The 9,652-nt window shown below is 48.6% G+C and overlaps 2 protein-coding genes across 2 annotated transcripts; both read left to right on the forward strand.

The window, feature by feature from the left end:
• Positions 1 to 4,551: 4,551 nt before the first annotated feature.
• Pmar_PMAR003126 (hypothetical protein) lies at positions 4,552 to 6,084 on the forward strand (the record flags this gene model as incomplete). The annotated part of the gene is made up of 10 exons (XM_002777016.1): positions 4,552 to 4,635; positions 4,683 to 4,784; positions 4,827 to 4,974; positions 5,021 to 5,094; positions 5,142 to 5,281; positions 5,404 to 5,496; positions 5,542 to 5,627; positions 5,682 to 5,792; positions 5,847 to 5,976; positions 6,033 to 6,084. The coding sequence occupies 10 exons, from the start codon at positions 4,552 to 4,554 to the stop codon at positions 6,082 to 6,084; spliced, it is 1,020 nt and encodes a 339-aa protein (XP_002777062.1).
• Positions 6,085 to 6,941: 857 nt separating this feature from the next.
• Positions 6,942 to 7,985, forward strand: Pmar_PMAR003127 (carbon catabolite repressor protein, putative). Its single transcript, XM_002777017.1, has one exon. The coding sequence runs from the start codon at positions 6,955 to 6,957 to the stop codon at positions 7,915 to 7,917; it is 963 nt and encodes a 320-aa protein (XP_002777063.1). The 5' UTR covers positions 6,942 to 6,954; the 3' UTR covers positions 7,918 to 7,985.
• Positions 7,986 to 9,652: the final 1,667 nt, after the last annotated feature.

A 9,652-nucleotide genomic window follows, 5' to 3' on the forward strand; every position in this document is an offset into this window, starting at 1 on the left:
ATCAGGCCGAAGCCGGGCGTCTGGCACTGCGTAAGTGGTGGTCAGACAAACGGGCCGGCCTAGGCACTTGCGTCAATGACTTCTTCTACTGTGCCTCGCATGCGAGGCTATGGAGTCGAGGGGAAGTTACACCCGCTGGCAGTGCCGTGGTTTTTGGTAGGGCTCCCACTCCTGCGCATCTTCACAGGTGTGGAGTAATCGCTTCCCCAGAATGTGATTGCGGAGCTCCGATAGGGGATGTTAGACATCTCCTTCGTTCCTGTCCGCTCCTAGAGCATGCTAGGAAACGGGTCAAAGGTGGTGTACCCTATCACTTCTATAAAATGGTTGTCGATTTAAAGCGGCGCAAGGCCTTCAATCGGCTGTTTTTGGCCCTCATGCAGCATCTAGATGCTCGCAGGGGTTTGCTGTAGCTGCCACACATTCTCGGGCTGGTGCAGCTGTATATCGTTTCCAAGTATTCGCTCCGCACTGTATTATTTGCATGTTGCTGTAAAGAAAAAAAAGGAAAAAAAAGGAAAAAAAAGAAAAAAAAAGAAAAAAAATAAAAAAAACAGAAAAAAAAAGCAGCAACAACAGCTGGGGCAGAATCGAGCCGTTCTAAACACTCGCTGAGGGATGAAGGCCAAGAGGAGTGAAGGGATCAAGAGACGAGGTCGATGGCCGCAGCCTTAGAGCAGGAGAACGTGATTGTTGTATCATGTATTGCTCGTAATTAAGGACCGTTTCAATCTGCCACATCAGCGTGCGACAGTCCTAAGTTCGGTCGATTCCCGAAGGAGTGGTACTTAACCCACTTTTCCCGACATTTGCGAGAAAATCTCCGAAATAGGGACGATTATGGTACGAAAGTGGTTCGCGGAGCGAAGCGCTTCCCGAAGGGAAGCTTTTTAAAGGGGGGCGGGCGCTACTTGGATTGGTTCAAAAATGGATTGGTACAAAAGTGGCTGGATCGTCTATTCCGCACAGGCAGGGCCGCACAGGCGGACGACAACAAAAATGTAGCTGACAATGGCCGAACGGAGTCGATTTACATATAGCGAGCAATCGATACAATGCAGCTAGCAGACTGGCCAACAGGAGTGGGCAGATCCTCCTACCACAAGAAGCTGTTTTGTGCGCTCACCCAGGTCAAAAACACCGCTAGGAAACATTCGAGGTAAAGATAAGTAGCAGATAATGATCAATCATGCTCATCTTTTCTCTTGGCTAGCACGAGGCGGATTGGAAACCAGAGATCTTCTAACGGGATATATGACATGTGCTGACCTCGTGCGAGCAAGATACTCCAGGAAGAACATGGCGTGAGGGACGCCTCTCCTTGTCTCTACTGTCTGAAGTTTCATGAGACTGTGGCTTTAGTGAAGTAGGACCAACTCGACAGGACTTACTAGATTCATTTCGAGTATTTATCGTGCTTCAAGGGTTCTTATTTGGATCTTAATTTTCAGTCTATTCCGTCACTATAACTCTGACATGGATATGACTCCTAGTAGAGAAAGCTCTGTTGGGTTGCACGCGACTCCGTCGTCGATAACTTCTAACGATGAGTGTGCAGGGAAGAGGAAACCGCATCTCTACATTTGTTTGGTGATCTCGGTGGGACAGAAGGTTACGAACATGGTGAAGTAGGAAGTGTAGTATCTATTCTTATCATCATAACTTACATATCCGCATCAAGTTTCAGTTGTTCATTGTTATATGCTGCAGTTAGTCGATAATTGAGTATTATGTCTCTTCTAGCCGAGTCACTCTGGGTGCACCAGTGTGACCCTAGCATTCCCACTCATCTATTCAGTTTAAGTAACTGAGAATGGCTATCCTTACACTCTTGTTGTTTGTGCTCTCTTGTTGTTAGCTACGCCCTTACACAGTTAGTGAGAGAGCCTTAACTCTGTTAAGGTGTTAGGAACCTTACTCCTAAATTAAAGGTGCACCTTTGGGAAACTGTCATGTGAAACATGTCCTGGATTAAGGCAGAAATCTTTGGGAGGAGCTAGTGCCTTGGGAATCATGATGAATCAATCATCTATCGCAGCTGAGTGTCCACACCTGGAGCAAGGCTTTTAGTTGTGTGAGAATTTGTATTCATATGTTGACAAATGTAAAACCATCGATTGAAATATGCCTTCCCCCCCTTTAAACAGCACAACCGATCATCAATCATGATGGAGCTCAGTCCTTATCGTCGCCTTTGGATTGACTGGGAGCACTGGATATCCTGGGAATTGAACCAGAGACTTATGAGTTCACTGAACATGCGCAGTGTCGTGCATGTATTACATTATCATCGCATCTATGACTATTAAAGTAGACTAGGAGATGATTTGGAAACCATTCAGGCCATGCTACTTGAAGCCTGAGATGGCATCTCTACAAGCTGCTCAGGGGTTAACAGTGGTAGGGATATGTACTCCCGAGTTGGCCCCGACTATAATCACTACTTCTAATGGAGTTGGGGGCGAGCGAACTATACCGCTGCGTCGTCGTCGGAGTCAACCAACACGAATGTAGGTCGACGGTGGAATGTATGCCAGGTTGGTAGTCGTGCAGGTCACGAAAATCTGTAATTCTGTTATTCGATGTGGAGTTCGCCTCACTCTTCTAGTCTGGGGATCTGTTGTGTAGTCTGTACACCTTCTTGATGCTCATCAGGTGGCCCGTCCAGTATGGCACTGAGATAGCGGCACTCTTCCTGGTCATGATAATCCTCTTGTATGGTCAGTATCAGCAGCAGCAGCAGCTTCCTATAGTCCAAAAGCCTTTCAGTGGGTTCTCCATTAGTGGCAGGGGCCTGAAGGAACTGGTGGATTACTAGTGGTAATATACGGGACATCAGTGCCACACCGATTCTCGCAGTTGAGCTAACGAGAATGGGGCGCTCAAGACCTCTATGTGGTACTGAATACTGTTGTAGTTGACCTCAATGTTCACTCTTGGTCATCACAAAGAGGTGTGGTACGACGGCCTCCGCGTTTGCCATCTAATATACCTCACTCGCCCACAATTCATCACCTGGGGGGGGGGCGCTCAGTTGTAGCTCGACAGTGGCTAGCTCGAGTGGAAGATGAATGTCTAAGAGTCGGTCTGTGGTGGGGCGGCCCCACTGGGGCCAGGGGCACACCATGTGGTAGCGACCTCATGCGGGAGAATGGTCAATAGAAGATGCCGATTCCAAAGCTATATCTTAATAAGGCTACGAGCCACGGTGTAGGGCTGCCTTTGGGGTTTCGAGATCAATTCGGAGTGCACGGTTATGGCTACCTGCATGATGCATCACAGTTCCTTGTGACGATCTCATCATCAGCTACTATTCATGTTGCGTTATTGGAGTATACTGGGGCACCGGCGTCTGAGGTTTTTTACATGGTACTCCGCAATGTAGTCGTCTACCATGATATCGAGAGGGATGTTGGCTCTCGGTCGAAGAGTTCTGGATGATAATGCTGTTGATGCCTTAGTGTTGACCTCACAGCTTTAATGGGCTCGGGCTTTCATTGAGGTGTGGTATCATTCAATCGCCCTCCAAGGTGTGGAAGGGTTGTCAAGAAGCTCATCAACGTGACTTCTCGTAGTAGTAGTAGTAGTAGTAGTAGTAGTAGTAGTAGTAGTAGTAGTAGTAGTAAATAGTATGGTGATATTTCGTCAATTCTGTCTGTATATAGTTCCAGTGAATAGGGGAGTCCAGAGGGCTGTAACTATACGGCTATAATGTTGGGGGAATCTCGTGGATATGGCGTGGATATGAATATAGTGGAATTCGCGTTGAGGTAGTCTGAGGGAAATGTCTCTGCGACTTGTTCATCTCAGCTATCCTTATTGACCTCGTACTTGCATCTGATGCTGTGCAGGTCGTGTATGGTCTGTGGGATGTCGGCTATAACACGCCGTGGCTGAGCGGATAACATTCGTATGTAGATCAGTGTAGTACTCCCTTGCTCGTTTTTGCTGAGCCATGTTGGAACCCACCTGCTGGAACCCGACAAAAAGTAGTTGGGAGGTACTTGGACCCACGGATGAACCGAAGGCATTCGGCTTCATCTGAGTCCTATCGTATGAGCACACATGGTTTGATCATGTGTATGTTCATGATAGGCCTCAATGATAGTCCATGAAAATGACCATGGAATAACCGTGATGATCATTCCATGGTCATCTCGTCTGCCCTACAACGTGCTCCAGGTTTAGTAGGACGTTCGATGCCCGTGCAGTTCAGGGATTTCATGCCGTCTTTGTTGAAAGTATCTTAACCCTTTCACAGGTGTTGATTACTGATCAGGCGTGTACCCAATGAAAAGCCTCCAAGTTGAAGGTCGCGTTGGAGTTTGTACTTGTGTAGTCGTGCTGGGATTTGTTCGTGACACTGTGTTGGAAGTGCCATGAGAGGCCAGCGCACGCGTACGAGGAGTATCTTCCGCAGGAGGAAATATCCGAAACTGCCAGGAGCGCACTATAGGATACGCTAAGTGTTGTCGATTTCCTCCTCAACCAGATTATACTCACTATCGCCTCCATTCTGTCAACCAGTACATTATACTGTTGAGTACTACTATGAGCGTCCCATGGAGTGGTTCAGTTATCATCTGCTTGCTCCTCAGTCATCTCGTCCCTGCTCAACAGACGTGCATCGAGACGGTGATTGATGCCATCATGTGGTGGTCATGTTCACTCGTCTGCCTCAGACTCCGCCTCCCTCCGCTCAAGTTGATTGCTCCAACGCTAAGCTAGGCTTCTACGTTTGGCCACAGAGCCTATGGATGGACCCGTCCAACAGGGAGTTCATAGTGAGGCTAGTAGACTCTGTGTAGGACATGTGAACACCTCAGGACTTCGTGGCTCATCCAGCGGTACGCAGTCTTAGCTGTGGTGGTGACCTGTGGTTCAACATTGGGGATTACTCGAATGTTGGGAAGATCAAGAACACCTACCGGTTGTTCCCTTTCATACAGGAGCTTCGATCATCTATCAGACCTGGTGTGTCGGACCTCACTATCGTGGTTCTTCGAAGGTCTTTTCTGAGGTACCCAGCGCAGCTCTCGTGGTGTCATATACCTGGCTTATGCGGACTTTACCGCCCATGATGAGCTGGCTCTGGTCGGTCTTGTCTTCCGCGATTCTGGTTACGGCGCTGTCTCTCGCAGTTAGAGTTCATAGACACGTTCTTCGAGTGGTTACTGTCACTGACCCCCGGAGAAATCCTAGAAGTCGCTCCTATCGGTATCTCTCTTGATGTTGAAGCCAGTCCGTCTGAGATGGTCTTTAATACCCTTGTCAAACTACGGTGAGCTACCCCATGGGCGTTTCTCCTTGTCGTGACCGCGGTCGCATCGGTGACTGCGACATGGACAGAGTAGTGGAGGCATACGTTCTCACTGGAGGTTCTTTTAATTGTCTTCTCTGCAGTGCTTACAAGTATACGTACCTCACTGACATCCCAGAAGACGCCTTTCTCATTCAGCACGTCGTTTCGGGTTTTCCCAGCCCACAGACCACTAAGTAGTGGTAAGATCTTGGTTCTGATATCGATACTTCATACTCGAGATACGTCATGGAGTTGGCCGACAGTGCTCTATTCCTTGTGTACCGTTCGTACATGTACGACACTAGCAGCATGAACCTACTACCAGGTTCGATCAGCAGTTCGTGCTTGGTCAAGCCCGCTTGAAGTTTGTCGTTTTCAGGTAACAACCTTTTGGGTCGGTTCCGTTGGTTCATCACACAGCAGTGTGAGGATTGTCTTTCGCCTGGGTATCAGCCTCGCGCGAAGATTACCGTCTTGGTTGAGGCTGACTGTAACTATGATTATCTAGACTGAGTACGGTTGAGTGGTGCCCTGTATTGATCAGGTAATGTGTACGAGTACTGTGGCCTCATCTCGTTCTGCGCACAAAATGACGGTGGAATCAGCAACGTCGTGAGTACACTTGAGGTGTTCTGGAGCGAGCTGACCATATCTGGCTTGCTCACCCAGGAGAGGTACGCGTCTCAGTTGATGGTTAGTGATGGGGGTCCTGCAGTGTTGATGGTCTCAGGTTCGATGCTCTCATGAACAAGAATTCGCCTTACGGTATACATAACTGGTGAGAGGGCTGCATTCACTCAGTCCTTATATGTGTCGGTTCTAGGGTATGGTCGCGCTGCCTTTTCCCTTCAAACGTCTCGGGCAACTACTCTAACTGCGAGGCCAATTTCGAGACGCTCGCACAGGGATGTCGTGCTCGAAGCAATTTTGCTCGCTAATTTTGACATACAACAATCAAGGCTATTCACTTTTACCCTGTAATCGTCATCCCTTCCATCAGGGAAATTCCATTCATTGTAGAAATAGATTTGTTCTGTCGCCACTACATTTCTGGCAATACATTCATTTCCCCTCTACATGGTAATACACGAGGTAGGTAGCGATGTAGAAGTCATGGTGCTCCACGGGATGTTTCCCACGACCGCTACATTCGTGTTGTGTTGCTTCCACGGGTTGACGGAAAGGATGTTGCGTGTATGCAGCTTCTTGATAAACTTGTTAAAGTCGTCAGAGCTGGGAGCCCGTGTGCTACTGTCAGTTTTCCTATTGTTGGATTATTCGACATACACCATTCCATAGAGTTAGTACTGTATCTGGAGCGAATAGGAGCGTGTCTCTGCAGACTCCCTAGTTAAAAGGAGCGCCGGTTTTGCTGTTGCAGAGCGCCCGTCGGTATGCATCACAACACATTGCAATCTTTGCAGTGGTAACGCGGAATAGTCGCGCACTCTTTAAGAGGAGCTCTCGGTGGTGTCGAATAGATCTCGCAACTGATACCCGATAATGTAACAAAGCCGGCGTGGGACTTTGAACTGACTCTTGCCAGGATCTTTACCTTACCATCCTCCTGCACATCCCTTGGCTTGCGTTTGAGAATCGGGATGAAAATCTGAGTAGTTTGCGGTTGTTGGACGTTTTTCATTCATCCTGTTATGTCGCAAGTGCAGCACTTGAAAGTGATGCAATACAACATTCTCGGTCGCCACTTTGCCTTCTCCAAGTACTTCAGCTATGCATGGCCTTACCTTGGTGGGTCGAAGGCCAAGAACTTTTGCCCAGCTGCGAAGGATGCTCCTCAACTCCCCACCCTGCTCGATTGGAACATGCGACTGCCAATGCTCGTGAAGACCTGCCTGGACTCTAGTGCTGATATCCTCTGCCTCTGTGAGATGGATTCTTATGAGGATTTCCGTCAAGCCCTTGGCTCATACTATGACGGCTATTTCGCTCCACGTGCAGGAGGACGTGATGATGGGTCTGCTATCTTCTGGAGGAGATCTATCCTGAAATTGATGAGTGCGAAGACACTGCATTATACTGGAGGTAGCGAGCGGGTTGCAGCTATATGCCGTCTGCAGAACTTGTATGGTCAAACATTCACCGTCGTTGGAACTCATCTGTACTGGAAAGGTTCTTGTCCTACACAGAGCCATGAGGTCGATGAGCTCACAACGGAACTTAGAGCTATCCTCGACCGAGATGAGCCGGTCATTCTTTGTGGCGACCTGAACAATCATCGGGACAGCGACACCTTCATGCGGATCAGAGATTGTGGTATGGAGGACGGCTTTACCGCGGCAGGGCTAAAACCACCGAGATACACAAGCTTGGTACCTCCGTCCTACGTATTGAGCTCGCGGTCCGGCAGTTATAGGCTACTTCCTGGTCGAGAAGACGAGATCGACTATATTTTTGTAGGCGGTCAGTCATCCGACTTGACCCTCAAAGTCGTCGATGCAGTCGCGATTGACTCGCGTAACGACGAGACTGGAAATGGAGTTGTCACCGGCGCTGACTCCCGAGACTCCAGCGTAGCTGAGCGAGGAATTCCCAATATGAGTCACGCTAGTGATCATCTTCCTGTTATGTGCGAGGTTGAGCTAACTGGCCCATAATAAGGCTCTCCCTGAGGGGTATGTTAAATACTCTGGCCAGTTTTTATGCCAGCATTTGAGACCCTACCACCGTTGGGCAGTACACTTTTCTGTTACTAAATCATGCTGGAGTTCTTGAGTTGTTCAGTGTTACCGATCAGTCCACACATGACATTGTGCACGACGAGCGCACTAAGCGCTGAGTTGTACTCTGATGAGTCTCTGAGCTTCAGACGCCCAAGTCGGCAGCCATACCATAACAGTGAGATCTCATAGACTAGAGATGACTGATTAGAGCTGCTACCCACAATGGATAGATGGAGCGCAGGAGTTCGTACATACACGCACGCTGGACCAACTCACGAATAACAACGACTTCCCACCGAGAACCCAATTGCAGGTATCGCTGCGTTCCTCGCTAATTCCCAGAAAAGATTTTTTCAGAAGATTGCAAAACACGAAGGGAAAAGCACAAAAATACCTCTGGAGAGTTGCTCAGTGGAACTTGCTCATCGATTGGAATTATCTATCCTTGCCTTTTGAAATGTTGGATCTTCACTTCATCACAATAACTGAACTCAACGACTCGACACACGTGCGACTATCCCGTTAATGATGATATACACGCAATAACGCCGTAGCACTCAGTCATGAAGCATGTTCGGTGAGTTTCAGTTTGCCTAGTTGTGAATCAGTTGCAAGACGAGTATGTGCGAGTTGTACCTGGAGGAAATGCACAGACTCAGGAGTATTGTGATCGAGGGTTTCTTACCTCTTCAATGCTCATTGTCAAGTCCCTTAAAGTTTCACTGAAAGTACCGATTCCTTCTAATACATTCGCCATATCTGCTCGCCACACACTCTGAGCCTGAAAAAACTCATTGACTTTCCTTGAAAGTCGATTGTGTTGCTGCCTCAGTCATGGTCTCATTGAGCTCAGTGCTAACCAATTCCATTGAAGCTGCTGCATCAAATTTCAACTTCGTGTTCGTATCGCTGAACTTATCCATCTTGGTAAAAATATTCTCCTGGCAAGGACGGTCAGTGATCCTCACGGGACTGACTCCTGATCGACCTGCATCCGGGCTATCCGTTGCATCCTCTCTTCGGCTCGCTCTTCGTGATACGCGCTCTTATATCGGCGGATGATTTCAATTGCACGTCCAGAACCAATCAGTTCGCAGAGCTCTGGCGATTCGTTTAGAAGCCGCTGAAGCTGGACCCTAGTTATCCTCTGAGAGTGGAAACGTAACGAGGGCGAGTGAACAAGCTGCTGCTGCTGCTGCATCAAACCGCTCACATCGCAACGTTGAACCCGTTCCAGGAGCTTTTGGGCTTCTTGCCGTTCCTCCTCGAACTGTGCCCTGTCATCCCTGCCCTTCGATTGTTCTGTCATTCTTCTAGGCAGTCGCGCTGGGAGTCAGTATTGCTGCATATGATTCCGAGATTCACTCGCTCACAGAATATCGAGCCCCGAGGCGATTTGCTGAGCGCTAGATTTCGCAATGCAGCCTCATCCTCCCTAGCTGCGATGCTCTTCTCCAACTCGTCTTCGAGTTCACGTCTAAACCATCAGACAGGCAGGAGAGTCTCTTAACTCAATCCCACCGCTTTCGGTCCCAGGCAATAGCGAGGCATGCTGGCAGAGCCCGCAGTTCGATCCATTGATCATTTGGGCCGCCCACATCCTCGTCGTCAGCGAGATCTCGGACGAGCGACACTCCCTTGAGCTTGTAGTAATATGTGAATCTGATCT

The sequence above is a fragment of the Perkinsus marinus genome (assembly GCF_000006405.1).
Source record: "Perkinsus marinus ATCC 50983 genomic scaffold scf_1104296952312, whole genome shotgun sequence".
In the NCBI taxonomy this organism is placed as follows: Eukaryota; Perkinsozoa; order Perkinsida; family Perkinsidae; genus Perkinsus; species Perkinsus marinus.

Bases quoted from the DNA above. Each gene is read 5' to 3' on its own strand.
- Pmar_PMAR003127 (XM_002777017.1), top strand. From the start codon at position 6,955: ATGTCGCAAGTGCAGCACTTGAAAGTGATGCAATACAACATTCTCGGT.